We start from the raw sequence: 18,450 nt of genomic DNA, 5'->3' as shown, positions 1-18,450 counted from the left end.
GCAACTGCAAAAACTATTGGTATAGTCCCTAACACACTTTTACTACATAGGCATTTGTCATGAAAGACATTTTGAAACTTACAGTAGGAAAATCAAAGCTGTGAATTATAAAATGAACGATGGCTGGAATCCATTTAGCTGATTCAGTTTTAGGGTCCTGGTGTTGTGCAGGCTGGCTCACTGTCACATTGTCATGGCTTAGTGAATAGAACAAAGACATTGTTAATGTTATTAATAACACCTGTGCTTTCTTTACACGTCAAAAGATCTGCTGTGCACAGAAAAGCAGAAGCCCATTTCACTGCTTTTTATAAAAGTCTTATTAAACCAAAAACAGATTAGGTTAATTGTCAGATAAGTCATATAGCAATACCATTATTTAATGTATAAATCACAATAAAATTTACCAAAATGCAAAATGAATTTCTGTCTCTGTGTTACAGCGGATATTTCAGGGAATTGGGTGTTGGCTTATATATTAGTTTAGAAAGAAATAGCAGGATGTGACTACAGCACCTCCACATGGGAGTCTTTAATGTAGGCCTACTATATGTTTGTATGACACTATGATATTGCTCTCTTTTGTTCTGTTTCTTCTCATACTGACACTGATCTCCACCAGGTGGCATCGTAGTTGCAAGAATGACACTAACCTGCTGTTATCCATCAGTAGAAGCTGTGCTCCAGCCAATATAAATGAAGGACTGTACTTTTAAGTTAATGCACAATCCTTTCCAGGAGAAGGAGGGGAGAACACCGAAATGTGTCCATCCATAAATATAAAAAAACGTGGAAATGACTGATCAGCCTTGAGGGCCTATCAATGGTTAAAATAAAAACAAAGCAATCATTTTTCATTTTAATTCATAATCCTGTTCATTTGTCCAACAGCCCTATATTGCTTAGTTTATAAATTATCTCTACCTACATTTTGCTCGCACCAATACTACACGAGGCACGAGAGGTTTGGTTGAAACCAAATAATTAACAGGATGATCTGGAAAATATTTAGGCTACTTTTCACGGAGGGTTCCGCCCAGAAACTTCAGTGACCGCATTTTTCTGCTGTTTCATGCTCAGACAAGCTGCTGAATGAACCTCTCTTCTCTACTCATACGCACTTATGTTTACTTTGGCAGCACATAGCAGCGTGTGCATGTGTCGATGGATCTGATCAAGCTTTGGTTGGGTGTTTCTCTTTAATTCTGCGGCATCTCTCTCTCTCTCTCTGTATGCGCCCCCGCTGCATTGGAGGAGGGTGGGCCGTGAACACAATGAGCAGATTTCGGACAGTAAACTAACTGATGCGACATGGACGGAGGGTGGATTTAGAGGTGACTACTGCACATACCTCGCCTAACTTAGTTTGCATTAAGTGAATTTGGGACTGGCGTGCAGAGCTTCAAGTTAAACATAGGCTCCGGTCTGCATGACCTAAACCCCCAGAGGCTCCGCGGACTTTGGAGACATTCTGCAGAGGCGTTTTTGCGCAGCGCGGAAAGGGGATGATCTCCAGGTCAAGTGATAAGACAGGCGATTAAGTGAAACTGCGATTATCAAGGGGCACATAGGCTGCCCTGTGTAGCGGTGCAAGATGATGTCACTAATAGATCTGGATGATGATCAGCGATGGGTGCCCACCCATGTGAATGTCACCGTCCTCCGCGCAAGAGGACTGCGAACCAAGGGCAAGCACGGCAGCCGCTACCTCTACGCCATCATCCAGGTGGGGAAGGAGAAATACACCACCGGGCTGGTGGAGAAGGCGGAGGTACCCGAGTGGAACGAGGAGTGCTGCTTCGAGCTGCTCCCCGGGATCCTGGAGGACGGCGGCCGGAGCGCCTACCCCCCCGGGAGCGGGGACCTGGTCCTCACTGTCATGCACCGGGTGCTTATCGGACTTGACGTGTTTCTCGGTCAAACCATCATCCCTCTCGATAAGATATTTCAGGACGGAGTATGCCCTCGAGATGAGTACGTTGTGTTTGAATTTTTAGTGTAGCCTACATGACAAACCGCGTAGTTTGTCAGTTTAATGCTCAAACATAAGATGCAAATGTTTTTATGCCAGACTAGAATAAGCAGTGATGGATGAGGTACTCTGATAAGTAACAGTAAGTAGCAGTACAACAGTATACAAATACTTACTTAATACAATTAAAAGTCCTGCATTAAAAAACTTAAACCAGTATTGAAATCAAAATATGAAACTACTTATTATGCAGAATGGCCCTTTTCAGAATGATGTTGATGAATTTTTATTATGTAAAGATCACTAATGATGCAGCTCATAAAGGTGGGGCTAATTTTAACTACTTTAGATACTGTATCTTAATCCATAATAATACATCATAATTTAGTAGTTGATTTATATTTTGTATTAATCTGAATTTGTAGAAACTAAAGCTGTCAAGTAAATACAGTGGAATAAAACTTACAACATTGGCTTCAAAAATAGTAGTGGAGTAGTATAAAGTATAAAGGAGCATAAAATGGAAATACTCAGGTAAAGTAAGTACGTTAAAATTGAACAGAACTTGAAAAAAGTGAATGTACTTAAATTACACTCTGAGGATAGGGTAGGGTTAGATTATTTAATAAACTTTCCAGGAGAATGAATAATTCAATAGGGATGGTTGTCAGGCAGCTGGTCCTGCTTTGACAATCTCCTGCACTGATTATCAAACATGTGCTTCCCCAACTCAAAACACAGCAGCTGATTTCACTGATTAGCTTCCACAAGAGAGGAGAAGAGTTCAACAGTTAAATCAGTTGTGTTTTGCAGGAGGCAGAAAGCTGCTAAAGCTTGAACCCTGAATACATTCAGGCTCATTCAATTCTGCCCCCCTGATATCCTTTAGGCTACTCCAGCAGCAGCTCCCACAATGCACTGCAAATCAAGAAGATGAGACGCAGTTTCCACTGTGGAACAAGAAATGGTTTTACACACAAAGCCTCCATCTTAATGCACAATGCACATCCTCTATTTCCATTTATACAGCAATAAATGTATCAACAAATATTTTATTTTAATATAGTTGTGGTAGAATTTTTTTCTGGCATTGAGGAAAATCTTTTTTATTTATTTAATGGCCACTGAATTAATTTCTCTAATATTACGCTGTATCCTGCTTTAACTACTTCCTGCACCAAATAAGGTTAAAACAGTAACCAGAAAATGGCATTCCACAGTACTTACTTTATCTAGCTGTAGACCTATCAAAGTTGGTATCAGTGCACAGATATAAATAGTACAAGAATCCGAGGAGGAGTGAGAGATTCTTCATTACATTCAGTTTTGAAAAAAAGGCAAGGATGTGGAAATATGTCAAACAAAGTTTGGTCAAGGAAGCCCAGTACATGAAAATTAGGAAAATGTGTAGTCGTCTGTACTGTGTGTGTTTTAGGTTCTACATAGTGAGTAACAATGTGACTTTTGGACATGGCTTTTAAGCTTCCTCAGGGATAAAGTTGCTTTGAGAACAAAACAAAAACCGACCGCCTCATTTTTTTAGTTAGTCTTTTCTATATATAAGTATATTTATAACGTTATGTTCAGTTTAGTTTGTTCTACAGAGGTTGATTCAACTGTACGGCATTGAAGTTTGGGGTGCTGATTAACTGTATTGAATTATACTCCCCATTTATATCAGCGATGGAAGGCTAAATAAGAGAAACACCTCTCTGTGACTGCTATGGTAATTGATTTAGTAAATTTTTCATTCAGATCATTTATAACTTTCTGACAATCAGTTGAGTTTAATAACAAATTATACTACTTCAAATAAATCATTACAACTGAATCTGTCACACTTTTAACAGTATAAATAAGTTATTTTGTTTATAGTTTTAGTGTATCTTGAAATGTTGCACTGAACCTCTAGATATTGAGTAGGCTATTTGAAGACCTCACTTGTGCCACAGGGGGCACAGCAGTAATATGGGAAACATGTCCACTATTAACACTGAAGAGCAGGATAGAGTAAAGCAATACAACACATCTGGCTTTCATTTTGGGCTCTCCGCCCCTCTACGCTTAGTGAAACTCGCACTGAATTCCTGCTGTTAGTTTTGGCTCTACAACACTTTCTCCGGTCCACTCAAAGGACTTTAGGAGGCAGGGACAGAGGGAGGATTTTATTGGTTGGCTCGGTATTGCCTATGTCTTATACAGCACACACAAGGTGGACCTCGAGGAATTTGGGTTGTGATTTCCTGCTCTGAGGTTTGCAAAACCGTTTGATGACAGAGAATCAGTACAGTCCCAAAAGCAGAATTTACAGATTACATAATATGTTGAAACTGTTGCCAAAAGGAAATCAATGGGTTTTTTTGTTGCTCGTTTTGTCCTGGGGGATAACACGTGCAACCTATAATTTGTGCTTTAAAGAGATGGCAATACACGTCAGATATCCTGCAGTGATGTGAGATTGACTGTCACAGTGTGGATGTTGATATCCCTTTTCTTTTGTGCCTCCAGATGGTTCAAGCTCAACTCTAAGGCAGGAAGGAAAGAGAAGGAACGTGGTGAGCTTCAGGTAACAGTCCAGTTCACTCGCAACAACATGACAGCCAGCATGTTCGACCTCACCATGAAGGACAAACCTCGCTCTGCTTTTGGCAAGCTCAAAGATCGCGTCACAGGGAGGAAGCGGGCGGACATGGAATCTTCCTCTGCCATTGTGCCAGGCCGCTACGCCGCCCTGTCAGGATCCCTGGGGCAGCCGTTTGGAGAGGAGGGCAGAGGGCCGGTGGAGGCACCAGATGTGGAGATAGCAGAGGAGAAGAGGAGCAAGATGAAAGATTTCTTCAAAGGAAGGCTGCGCAAGTCATCTGACACCAGGTCATGCTCATCGCTGGCTTCAGAGAGTAGTATTTCGTCCATGGCCAGTGATAACACCGGCCCTCCACCCAGTCTGGATCTGCTGTCAGACCCTCCCAGCTCTCCCATCTACACTAGCAAAGTGAGAGTGGACACCCTCTATGGAGAGACGGATTTAGCTAAAAAAGGTAGGCTTTGAAATCTGCATGGTGTGAAGGAAGGTGACTGTTGGTATTGCCTGATAATAAATAAGTGTTTGCTTTGGGCAAGCTCAAAGATCGCAGAGGTGGCCCCCTTCTACAGATATAAGAACGACATCCACAAAAAAAGCCTTAGTCTTAGAGAAAATTAGCAGGAGTATGTTTTATTTAATTGCTTTTGTTTGAGGCCCTTATATAGTCACTAAATTGATCTTGAAACAAGATGGTTAGGATCTGTGTGGTTTTTATAAGTGTTTGAGATTAAAAACTATTATAAACAATATATAGACATAACATGAACAAACATTGTTTGATAAGTATCTTTTACATTTGGATATTACATAATTGTGACCAAGAAATGTAATGCTTTCCCTATCTTGGTCACATGCGTGGGACATTTTACAGTAGAAAAATAAACTTGTAATTGCTCTCTGGTGGACAAGATATGTAATGGCGACCCTGTTTCTAAATTACCTCACAAATACTGTGGCAAACAAGTATAATAACTTGTAAAGAAAGCTGGAACAATCTTTTGCCATCACAAGGCATGTAGGTGAGCAGTCATATAACAAGCCAACACTTCCAATAAAGGTATCAACAGTGAAAGATCAACATTAAGTCCTCATAGGAAGTACAACACAGCAAGCTCTCAACATACAGATTAAATAACATTTATCAGATTCACCTTCATTCAAATAAAATGATGTAGACTTGAAAAGTGTAATTTTTATTTTTGTAAGTTCCTCCTTCCTTCCAACAGTGCTCACCAGCCAACACACCACAAAGGTTCTCACTCACAAGCGAGCCTTCAGTGATGAAGCTAGCAAGATCTCAACATCCTTCCCTCGAACAAATCTTGCAGTGGAGTCTCTCAAGGGTCAGACCATGACTCAGTCCAAGTCTTCCTTGTGTATAAATGGAAGCCACATCTATGACGCCGAGCCATCAACTCCAAAGAGCTTGACAGTCCATTCGTCCAAGCTGGTCTTGCTGGAGAAGTGCTCCCCGCTCTCTCGTTCCCTGCAGAACCTTACCAAGAAAAGTGAGGACAAAGGTTCTTTTGCCGAGGGCCGACGCTGGTCCTTTGACAAGACGAAGAAAGAGGAAAGGGAAGAAGAAAAGGAAGCTCAGGCTTCGTCTACCCCTGTTCAGCAAGCTCAGATAGGTGGTCGCCCTGTGGAGACAGCAGTGCTAGTCGTCTCTTCCGCCGCTAATTCACCTGAGAAAGGAAGGAAGCTACGAAAGACGTTATTCTCTGGAGGGAGGAGTGATTCACTCCCAGCTAAGTCAGACCTGAACCAGGCTGGTTCGACATCTGAGGGGAGGATCAGAGGCTGGTTTGGCTCTGCTGACTCCCAGAACAAGCCAAGGTGAGTTGTGGGGTCATTTTCAGTCTGGCCTCTGGGCTCCACAGTGTTTCATGAATGTAATTTCTATCCAGACACAACAACAGGCACACAGGAGGCCTGTATTCAGTTGGGTGTCCTGAGTTCAGTGTTTGCTCTGCTCCCTGCTCATTCGAAAATGGAATGGATTTAGTTGATAGTTTTCTCCATTTTACCATGCTGTTTCATTATCTCATGCTATATTTTCCACATATAGCACTCCAGCATTTCCATTTTCTTTACCAGCGTGTGTCTACGTTTCTGTATCAAAGGCACAACATCACTGCGGTTCAGAAAAATGCTCTTGCAGAACTATTTGCAGAAAATCATTCCATGTTGATACAAACTCACCCAACAGAAGAGCTGCCAGTGCAGATGGTCTTGAATGGCTACAATGCATTTTTTGCTTGATTATTTTGCAAATGGGCTTTGCTTTTCTGATTTAATTTGTGTTACAGTTTTCACAGTTTCATTTGACCAGTTTCTATCTACTGATGTTAGTCGAGCTTTCTAGGTACCAGAAAGGTCCCACTTTGTTGTGGAATGTCAGCAAGTATTTTGGTTGTCTATTCTGTTTGTGTAAGAAACATGTTCCCCATATGGTAACCTGGCACATAATTAACTAAGAGGACTATTGTGCCCTATTTTCCTCTACAGGCTGGAAGTTTCTCCTAAGGTAGAAAGCAGCTCAGATGTACCCCCTCCCCTCCCTCCGCGCTCCCCTGTAACCCCTCAGTCCGGTCATGTCTCACCTGATGACTGCAATCACACCAATCCCTTCACCCCCTCTCCCTCTCCTTCTCCCTCCTCAACCCCCATCTCCCCTTCCAAGTCCTTCCCCTCACATATGCAGCGCAACCCCTTTTTTGAGGAGCTCATAGCTGAAGAGTGGCAGAGGTCCCCTCCTTTTGGGACTTGCTCCTCTTCTAGCTCATCCCCCTTTCATTACACTACTCTGCCTTCCCAGCCCTGCACACCCAGCCCTGCTCATAATGTCAATGCTACAAATATGTCTTCTATAAAGCGGGAGCGCCCCAGGCCAGTAGCTAGACAAATATCTCTCCCTGCATTACTACCCAAATCAGCAACACCTAGCTCCCCTAATGACTCTGCCCCTCGCTCCATGTCAGAAAGCACAGGAGAATGGGATGATTCATTTGATGCCTTTGCCTCCAGCAGGCTCAACTCACCTAAAGAGAGTCTTCCTCAGAAACAGCTGAGAACCAGTTCCATAACATCTCATAGACATAGTTATGTTCCAGTTAATACCAATACTCATGCAGAGCTGCAAACATGTGAAGAGGAGCCTCCACCTTTGCCTCCAAGGAAACTTATGAGAACTTCAGTGAATGAGATTTACTCTGATGGCTGGCTGCACAGAGGTCAAGAACTAGCTGTCCATAAAGAAGCCTACCTCCTCTCACAGACCGGCGTGGCCTCGCTGCAACGTGGAAGAGAAGGAGAATGCAAAAGAAACAGTATATCTCCAGACCCTATTACGAGCAGTGAGACCTCCGACTCCCTCAGTGCTAACTCTCAGCCATACACAAATATTACGTCACCGGGATTCATATCTGAAGAAAAGCTCAAAAAGTTCAAATATGAACCTTTGGAAGATGAAACTGACCGCTGGGGAGGGATGTTTTTTGAGCAAGACTTGTATGGACGTGTATGCAGAGGAAACTATGGACAACCCAATGTAAACAGTCATCGTTTATCATTGAATGCTGAAGAAACTGCTGAAAATAAGATCATATCTATGAGCTCTGGGCCTAAAGTAGTTCTTGATAGTGAGATGTTGAACACATTATCTACTACTCCCTCAAAGCCAGATGCAAAGGTACTAGATATTACAACCACTCCAGTAGAGGAGACAGAGTGTAATCCACTTGAAACCACATGCATCAACAATAATGTGTCTTTCTCACTAACCTTAGGAGATCTGAACATGAATGTGAATAATTCAGATTTTACTTTTATTGATTCTGATGGCTCTTCTCAGTCAGAGGTAGTTGATGCTCCCAAGGGCATCAGTAGTTTTGGCGGAATTTTTCCACAACCGTCAGAAAATTTACAGATAGCTGCTTACCATGCAGAGACAAAGACCACAGTTCAGGATATGTTCCCTTTGAAGGACACCTACATACCTGAGATGAACTCTTCCTTTGAAATAACTGCCTCATCTAATAAACTGTGCAAAGTCTCTCCAGTTTGCCCAGACAATTGCCAAGATTGTCTTAGGGAACTAAATAACGTGGCACCACATGGTAACTGCAGAAGAGAGATCGCTGCTTTTTCATCACAAAATCAAACATCTAATCCGCCCGATCTTGAAACTGAATCTAGAGAAGATATACCAAGAAGTGATCATTTCAAAAAGGCACAAAATGACTTTGATAATAATGGAAACCCTGAAGCTAAAACAGGCACACTTAACCAGAAGGAAGCATTTCCTGGTGTGGTTAGTGCACGTTTTAGACCAAAAGGAGTGTCCCGACAGAACAGCAGTGGCAGCCCATACAACCAAAGTGAAAGCGGAGACGGAGAGTTTGAACAGTTGATGTCCCTCGTTCAAAATATTTCAGGAGTCAGCGAAGGACCGTTGTCATATCAGCCCACTAAATCAGCTCTTTCTTCCTTACTGGCATTAAATAAAGAGACAGATTTGCAAGGAGATAACGGCAACAAAGACCAAACACATCACAATGAGTCTAACACAACATCACAATTATCTTCAAAGGACAACGCAGTGTCTCTTCATACAGAGAATTGTGCTACAGGAAAATCCTCTGTCATCAGTTTTGAAGACCTTCACGCAAAAGTAGCACCAAACTTGAGAACCCCTTCAAAGTCAAAGATCGGGCAATCTTTGCAAGAGCCTGAACCCTCTTCTCCCTCCATCCCTTGTGCACTCTCCCTGTCAGCTGATGCTCCGCCTACGCTCCACCCTACCCCTGTCTGTTACCCCTCCATACATCCCTCAAGCGTAAGGCCCAGTGCTGGAGACAGCACTACTTTGGCTGTGGCCCCCTACACCTCCTTCTTGTCCTCGTCCTCCTACTCTACCACCTCCACCACAGACCAGCCCCTGGTCGATGCACGGCACTCACTTTTGCCTGAGGAGACACAGCCAGCTAGCAACCTGCCCCATCTGGAGAGCAGGTGAGAATCCTCACACTAGGGACATATGTAGGTATTTACAAGCTGTACTAAAATGGAATAACAGACAAGATTTCCACATACACTACAAAACACGTAATGGTATTTCTTATTTTGTTTTGTTGCTCTGGTTACTTTGTTTACTGTTGGCCTGGCTTGTTTGATGTTGAATGCATGTACGCCTTCATAAGTTCTGTCTTGTTGGATGATACCTGCTGCATTGTTCTTGCCTTTGCTTCACATTTATGTTTTTCATCTCATTATTCAGTTTCTTGTTGGCTATTGTAATTTTGTTGTTTTTCTTACACTTTCTTCTTTGCTGCTACTTTGGCCACCTGATATATTACGTCTGATATCGATAAGTTCTAAGTGAAAGCTAACAGTCAATTCTCCTGTAGGGGTTTATTATATTACTTTTATTTCAGAACATGAGACAGTCATCTTGGTCAGAGGTTGTCTCTAAGTCAGTTTAATTGTTATTTTAAATTCTTGGCTCTCCAAAAAATATTGGTTATAAAAGGCAATACCTGTACATATGATATATTTGTTTATACTATATTTACAGCAGATACAGGATAGTGATTGAACTATCCCCTTCATCAATAATAAAAGCAACAAGGAGAAAAGCTTAGAAACCCAGCTTTAATTTGAATTCTAGTTTTTTACTCCAATTTTCTGCCTCTAAACGTTCCCTGCTGTTGTTGTTGTATAGCCAACCCTGTGTTCCCCACCCAAGATGACTTCAAGCAAGCGAGTCACTGCAAAGTTCTTGATTCATATCGCTGCTGCTATAATTCTCAAATAACAGTAGATGGTACTTCCCTCTTTGTTGCTTACTACTCCCTTGCAGAGTGAAGGGTCAGATTTGCTGATCTGCTTTGATGTGTTTTTCAGGGTGTGTGTATTTGTGTGTTCAATTATAACTGCTGAATGAGCTGAAATACAGTAACTTGCCATCATTCGACCATATAAGATTAATCATTTAGAAAGAGTTATGTTCTTAAAGTAAAAGTACTCTATACCTGTGTTGAAATACTAGTGCTGACCTCTTCACTTCGCAGACCTCATCCAGTGAAGCCATTAACCTCCAGCCAGTCAGAGAAGAAGGAGGGCCGTTCGGTTCTGGAGAAGCTGAAGTCAACCATCCACCCTGGACGCACCGCCCACCAGGTTGCAGCAGAACCTGAGAGAAATCAGGTACTAATGTGGAAAAAAAACCACACCTTTATAAATTTATGAACACTTCCATATTTAATATATAAAGAATATTTATACATGTAGATGAACTGGAGATAACTATTTTTTGTCATAAAACTTTTTTTTAGTTATACTTAGATTATACTTACATACTTTTACTTACATTTTCAATGCAGGAGTACTTGTAAGATCATATTTTTACAGTGTGGTATTAGTACTTTTACTTAAGTTCAGGATCTGAATACTTCCTCCAAAGTATGGAGCTGTTACCGACAACCTTCCTGTTAGACCGAGGTTACTTTCAACACTTGGGAGAGAATAGCTGATCTCATTACTCCTCTCAAGTGTGACATAATAGTTTGACCCAGATAAGATACTTCCTCTAGCACTGTTTCTGTAACAGTATGTCAAGGTATATGGTGATTTGACTGGATTCTGATGCTTTTAAGGCAAAATTAATGGACAACGGAGTTTCCAGGTCCTGCAGTAACTGTAGTAACCTTAATATGAAATGTTTTTGCTTGAGCCAAGAGAATTGTGTTACTACAGTTAATTTGTGGACAGACTACTTTCACCATTCATTATGTTGCCTATCAACAATTAGCAGACATGATCCAAAAATCACATTCAATTTTCAAATTGTACCCATAACGCTGTGTGAGTCTCACATTGCGCAAACAGCAGAATAATTGCATTTTTAACATGTCATACTAAATTAGGTCCACAGACTAGTTAATGCTTCCACGAGCATTTATTAACACCAGCAGTGCACTTGGTGTTCATGAATACACTGCGGGAGCACAACTGTTGTGATGGGTTCAGTGTTCCCGTGACTCAATTCATTTTTTACCACCTGCAACACCCTACAACACGACATAGTAAGCCATTTCATATCGTGGTATGCCAGGCATTTTAATCACAATTTCTCAGTTAAAGGAATAGTTTGACATTTTGGGAATGTCTCTTGCCGAGAGTTAGATCAGAAGTTTGATACCACTCTCATGTCTGCATGTTAAATATGAAGCCGCAGCCAGGAGACAGTTAGCTTAGTTTAGCACAAAGACTAAATATAGACAAAAACAGCTAGCCTGACTCTGTCCTAAAGTAAAATCTAACTTCCTATCAGCAGCTCTAAAGCTCGCTTATGAACATGTTAAATTTGGTTTATTTAGTCTGTACAAAAACTGACGTGTACCTATGGATTAAGCCAGATTTCCCATCTGTTTCCACACTTTATGGTAAGCTAAACTCACCATCTACTGGCTGGATCTTCATATTAAATGGACAGATATAAGAGTGGTATTAATGTTGTCATCTAACTTAGTCTTGGCAAGATTAGTACCAGCCAGATTCACACCTATAGCTTGCTACATCTATACTGTTCCTATCCTCCTCTCTTGTAGGAGGTGAAAGTGGACATCTCAGCCCAGTACCAGCATTTGACCAACATGGAGCTTATCTCCCTGCTGCTGCAGCAGGAGATGGACATGCAGAAGCAGCAGGCGGCCTCCGAGCAGCAGGAGGCGCAGCTGCAGAAATGTGAGGCTGAGCTGAAAAAGGTCAAGCTACAGGTTCGAGACCTGGAGGACTACATTGATAATCTTTTACTGCGGATCATGGAGCAGACGCCAACGCTGCTTCAAGTGCGCACTAGACACAAGTGACGACAGTGCTAGTGTGTGTATGGTATATGATGTATGATCCTCTAGAATACTGTTTCCTCAAGAGTGGGGTTGTTATTTCAGATTGGGAATCACTGTTCTAGAGACAAAAGTCAAACGAATACTACGCAAAATCTGATCTCAAAATCATCCAGGTCTTCTCACTGCTAATACTGCCCTGTTGATGTAGACACGATATCAACCAAAATGCATGCTGGTTATTATTCTCAATTTGGCACGGACAGAAAACAGAACAAAGTACTATGAGAAAAAGCTTCTATAAAAGTGGATTCAAATGATTATTTTACACATGCTTGCTAGAATAATTTAAGGTAGTCAGCTGTTTAAACTTTAAACTCACTGCTTTCACATGTGCATACAATAAAATACAGGCTAGAGAAAACACTTTTTGGAAGAGCATTTAATGTCTTCCTCTCATATCAAAATATGATGTTAGCTCAATTAACCTTAAAATTGCAGCTGTCAAAGTACAAAAACATTTTACAAGCCAAGTGTGCAAAGGTTAACTTGAGTTAAATACATGTTTTCTTCTAGAATTTAAGAAATGCTACATAAAATAGCGACACATCATAAAATGCTGCGCTACAACATGAACAATATAAAAAGAGATGTTTCTGCATTAACATGATCATGTTTGTGCCAGAAAAGACTAAAGAGGATGAAGGTTTTGTTTTTTGCTAAAACAACATGAATGTTTTAATATATTTTTATGTTTCTTGTCCATTCTGCAATTTTCACTTTGTGTAGAGATAGCAAAGCAGCAATGCACTAAATAAGAGTGTTATAAGTTATTTGTATAAAATACTTTTGCCATGATAATATATTCTCCAATATCACTCTAGCACCACTGTAGCTACTTGCAATGCTTTACATGATTGCAGTACTGTACTGTAATAAAATAAAGTACACATGATCCAAAGTCTCGAAGGTGGTAAAGTGGTTGGCATTTAACCTACTCTGTGTATGTTATGTATGGTACAATGCTTACTTCTCTCCACTAGAGAGCACTCATTTGGCTACTGCACAGTTTGGGTGGAAACCTCCTGGCTGTCCTCTGCTTTGCAAATTCACTAGAGATGTTAACTTATGACTTTCCAGACTATGTATAGACCTATTTGATTTATTAGATTTAATAATGTTGTGCTGCTGGACACTTCACTTCACCCTCTCTTAACATTGATTTCAGATTGTAAAATGCTGGTTTGTACAAATTTCTGCACTAAAGTCAACAATAGCAGCATGTTTTTTGTTTATAGGCCCAGGAAATTTGGTCCATTTCCTGTTTAGACAGAGCAGTTTGCACACTCCTACAAAAAGGTCAGGAGCCTTACATTTTTCTACCCAACTAGCAGGTAAAAATGTTATAATACAAATGTTGACTCCAGTCATAGGAGAAGTATTCAGATAAGGCCTTAACATCTTACTTACCTACTTACTTGAAGAATGAAAGGTAAAAGTACTAATTATGCAGCCTCTGATGGTATTTTAGATAGAGATTATTTATATATATATATATTATATTATATATATATATATAGAAGTATTTACATGTTGCCGTTAAGTAGTTATAACAATATCCTATATTAAAAGATGGATTTGTATGTAAATTCATCTGGAAAGCAATTATATCTGTCGAATAAATGTAGTGCAGCACAAAGTAGCCTACAATATTTGTCTCTAAAATTAAGTAGACGTAAGCAAAAAATTTTACTTATACAGTAGTGGTAGTTACATACATTCCACCTCTGGTTGTTTATCTGTTTTTGATCGCTCCAACAGTTCTGTTTAGTCATGTAATACAAGTATTAAGCTCTCATCAGCAGCAAGGAGGACTGTAAACATTGACTCTTGCTCACTAGCCTGACTTTTGGCTCTTTGTGTAATTTGACTTTACTGGTATTTTGTTTTATCATGTACGTTTTGCTGTGTTTTTGGATTCTTTTTATTGTGGTATGTTTTATTGAGATTTAAACACAACTATTTATGAATTCTTTATTGATTCATATTTAAAATGTTCCTTAGTACTTTGGGATGGGTGCCATGGATAAACTGTGTTATACATAATTATTAATATGTATACAGTATGATTAATGTGAAGGACTAATGCACATTTAACAGTCAGTTTGAAAGCAGTTTATTGCCCTTGGCCACTATGACAAGTGCATAATGATAGTGTCCAGCATGGTGACAAACAATATTGTTTTTTGCATTTATTCTTCTCGTTATTTAAAATCAAGTGAACCTGGAAGCTGCCCTGCTTATCATTATCATTAGTCCGCGCAGACGTGTTTCTTTCTTTAGGCCACACCTCTTCACACAATAATTAATTTGGCCAATCTGACACCTACGGCTGCATCAACTGTTATCTCTCACAAGATCAACCCGAACAGTTATGCAATAGCTCTCACCTTATCGATTATTTGGGATGTGTAGTCATGCGGCTCAACTTTGCCAGTGTTAACGCAAACGAGAAGACTACACATCCCGCTAGACAAAGAGGCTCGGCGCTTCACTAGTTACACATTGAATGTAGTTCGCTCTACTTGAAAATCCGTTCATGATTCAGTTCATTAATAAATAAATAGTTAGGTGTCATGGCGGAATCTGCAGCATGTCCTGCTTTCCAGCTCGGAAGACCCCGATACGACCAGGTAAGTTATCTCTATCCTCTGTAAAACATGCGTTAGTAACATTTTGTTTCCAGGCTTTCTGGTGAAAAACAGCCCTATCTCCGCCCTGCTCGCTCCTCTCCGGCTTTGCTGGATGCTTTCACTTTGTAGCGAAAGTTGCCTTTGATCTGCCGTCCGTGTCTTTGTTATAAAACCACGACAACTTTAAAGTGATTATGAACTTCCGAGTGTGATTGGATGTGTTTTGAGTTTATTATAGTTTCACCAGTGGACATAATTGTCTGTCGGCGGTGTCATATCGCTGCTTATCATCCTTTGCCTCGGTGCTGTTCAGTGAGAGATTATATCAGTGTGAAGGTCTGCAGCCAAGAAATTGACATTTTGCGCGTCAATTTAAAGGCAGCCGTCATTTTTTCAGGCTAGTTTATTACTACAAATCTGTAACTGCATTTGTTTTTTCCTCTTTTTATTTTAGGCTTTATAAGCGCAATTGTTTTAGAGTTCTATTACAATACCTCTAATTTTGCGCGTGATTTTGTACGTTAATCTAGTGAGAATCACACTTTAACAGCCTCAAGGATTGTTTTTGTTTTGTAGGATGCTTTCTGCAGAGTGTTTCCCCAAACCTGGGATCGAGATTAACAGGCTGTTCCATCCTTACCCGAAGCCCATTACTCATTTTTCTATCCTCAGAAATGAATTTGCAATGGTTATCCCTGAAAGATAATGTGACCTTCACGTTAACTGCGTTGATACATTAACTGAGGAATCTCCATGCAAGTTACTTTAAAATCTCTGAGGCTTTTTTATTCAGAGCATTTTATTACTTGAGTAGGATACTGCACAGAGCAAAGTCCATATGCAGATTGTGTTAATAAGTCAGCTGATATTTATCTTATCTTAAATGTTGAGCCAACTTCTGTATATATTGAAACGGGACACTACAGTGGATGGATTAGCCTTCTGAAAGTGCCTACTGGGTACAGGCCCAGGGTTCCAAGGGGTTGTGTTGGAAAGTCAATCACACAACTAAAGAGATGCAAAAAGGGGCACAAAACAACTGCAAAGCAACATAAAACGACCACAAGGAGATGTAAAACAACCACCAAGAGAGGCAAATTGACTACAAACTATGCAAAATGACCACAAAGAGATGTAAAATGACTACTAAGAGACACAAAACGACCCCAGAGAAACGCAACATGATTTTGGTTGGTGTCTCTTCCAGTCTTGGGGTTTTTGGTTTTGGTTGGGGGGTGCTTTTACATGTCTGCCCATTGTTTAATAATCCCTCCATGAACACACCAATTAACACAGGATATTGCAGGGTTCACAGAAAGCCTAACAGTTTATTTACACCCTTTGTCTCATGTGAATTACTATTTTTTAGGGATCACAAATTCCTCTTTTAGATCCCCATAATTTTAAGGAAGAGAGTAACTATTCTTTTTTTCCTAGTAGGAAATCTTTTCTTTCTGACCACCATAAAATCGTTAATTTTTCCATCAGCAACCTGAAGTTCGTGACAGGTTAATGAAGGTGCTCTCATACTTTAAGTTCCTTGTAGCAAAGCAGTTAAAATTAGGCCAGTCCTTGAATCAGCATAAATCTTGCTCAGTTTTGTCTGTGCTTTCTGCAGCGCTCCGTCTCTGCTAGCCTTGTTGTGTACTCTCCAGGGAGCTGAAACTCATGCATAATTAAAGCAGGCTCCTCACATGGATCCCCTCTCTATCCCACTCTTACCAAACAGCACTGCAGCACATATGGCCTGTCAGAGGAGGAGACGTCTGATGGAGGAATGGCAGTGGCAGAAAATCCAGTGATATACTGCAGAATATACTGCAAGGTTTTATTTATCTACAGCCTTTAGGAGGGCTGAATGTTGTTTCCAGTCATTTCAATTAGCACCCGGTGCTGAACAGATAATTAAAATACAGATGGGTTTGTTCCACTGTCTTTCCACTGTTTTCTGCCCTTCGTAACTGATAAATGTCTCAGAGGGAATCTGATTGAAGCTGCCATGTTTTTGCCATCTGGTTTGCCAAAGAGACTCTTGGCATAAACTGTTTTTGGGCCTTTTTAGACTGTTGGCACACATACGTAGCAATTGGCATGCTGATGTAGACAGTGAAGGGAACAGAAAACATGGCGCTTGACCAGCAGCTCCAAGCCTCACTTTGAAGAATATGTTTGGTAAATGTAAACTTACTCAAGAATAACTAATGCAAGTTCATATCATAATTTTACTTTTACATCTCAGTTGTACTTTGTTCCATTGTTCAGTTAGGATGATAAAGATTTGTCCATTTTTATACTTTTGATAATTGGCTCCATATTTTGGCATTTGGGCATACAACATTTTTCCATAAACTATTTCATTTAATTTCAGAGTATCTGTTTATTGTTACATTAACATAGCAAAGATTTGTGCATGGATGTCCATTCTTGACCTTTGGGAACAACATACTGAGAAGAGAATCTAAGCTCAAAGGTCCTTTTTAGTCTTGATTCAAAGCTTTTAATTGCATCTCAAGGTCTTAATTTAGCAAAGAGAGCAAACAAGGATTCATTGTCCTGTATGGAAATTTAAACACACAGCAGCATTTTGGGAAATACACTTATTCACTTTCTGTGCTGGGAGATAGATGATAAGATTGATATGACTCTGATGTCTGTCCACTAAATGTGAAGCTTCAGCAAGCAGTTAGCTTAGCTTAGCACAAATATTCGAACGGGGAAGCAGCTAGCTTGGCTCCATCCAGAGGTTACAAAATCCGCCTACCAGCATCTCTAAAGCTCACTAATCAATGCGTTATATCTCATTTGTTTCATCTGTTCAACAATGTGTAAAAACGTTAGTGGGTCAATGACATGACGTGCATATTTTAGTGTCCGAGTGAATTCTTTTCTGTTATAGTAATTTTAATCAATTCACAACATACAGTGGGTACGGAAAGTATTCAGACCCCTTTAAATTTTTCACTCTTTTTGTTTCATTGCAGCCATTTTCCAAAAATCAAAAAAGTTCATTTTATTTCTCAGTAATGTACACTCAGCACCCCATCTTGACAGAAAAAAACAGAAATGTAGAAATTTTTGCAAATTTATTAAAAAAGAAAAACTGAAATATCACATGGTCATAAGTATTCAGACCCTTTGCCGTGACACTCATATTTAACTCAGGTGCTGTCTATTTCTTCTGATCATCCTTGAGATGGTTCTACACCTTCATTTGAGTCCAGCTGTGTTTGATTATACTGATTGGACTTGATTAGGAAAGCCACACACCTGTCTATATAAGACCTTACAGCTCACAGTGCATGTCAGAGCAAATGAGAATCATGAGGTCAAAGGAACTGCCTGAAGAGCTCAGAG

At 40.3% G+C, this 18,450-nt stretch overlaps 2 protein-coding genes across 4 annotated transcripts in view; both read left to right on the top strand.

The window, feature by feature from the left end:
* Nucleotides 1-1,130: 1,130 nt before the first annotated feature.
* LOC123958260 (rab11 family-interacting protein 1) lies at nt 1,131-13,364 on the top strand. 2 transcript variants are annotated; one of them, XM_046031525.1, is made up of 6 exons: nt 1,131-1,974; nt 4,481-5,010; nt 5,783-6,392; nt 7,065-9,569; nt 10,628-10,763; nt 12,167-13,364. In XM_046031525.1, the coding sequence occupies exons 1-6, from the start codon at nt 1,595-1,597 to the stop codon at nt 12,425-12,427; spliced, it is 4,422 nt and encodes a 1,473-aa protein (XP_045887481.1). In that variant the 5' UTR covers nt 1,131-1,594; the 3' UTR covers nt 12,428-13,364. The 2 variants fall into 2 exon arrangements, with proteins under 2 accessions (XP_045887481.1, XP_045887482.1); XM_046031526.1 differs by lacking the exon at nt 1,131-1,974 and adding an exon at nt 2,806-2,939.
* Nucleotides 13,365-14,789: 1,425 nt separating this feature from the next.
* Nucleotides 14,790-18,450, top strand: part of sfxn5b (sideroflexin 5b) — a 15,792-nt gene continuing 12,131 nt past the window's right edge. For both annotated transcript variants that reach the window (XM_046031719.1, XM_046031718.1), the window contains exon 1: nt 14,790-15,096. In XM_046031719.1, coding sequence (XP_045887675.1) covers nt 15,040-15,096 — 57 coding nt within the window. In that variant the 5' untranslated portion in view covers nt 14,790-15,039. The remainder of the gene's footprint in view (nt 15,097-18,450) is intronic.

Source organism: Micropterus dolomieu, linkage group LG19 (genome assembly GCF_021292245.1).
Source record: "Micropterus dolomieu isolate WLL.071019.BEF.003 ecotype Adirondacks linkage group LG19, ASM2129224v1, whole genome shotgun sequence".
NCBI lineage: Eukaryota > Metazoa > Chordata > Actinopteri > Centrarchiformes > Centrarchidae > Micropterus > Micropterus dolomieu.
This window is presented reverse-complemented; position numbering and strand designations above follow the sequence as displayed.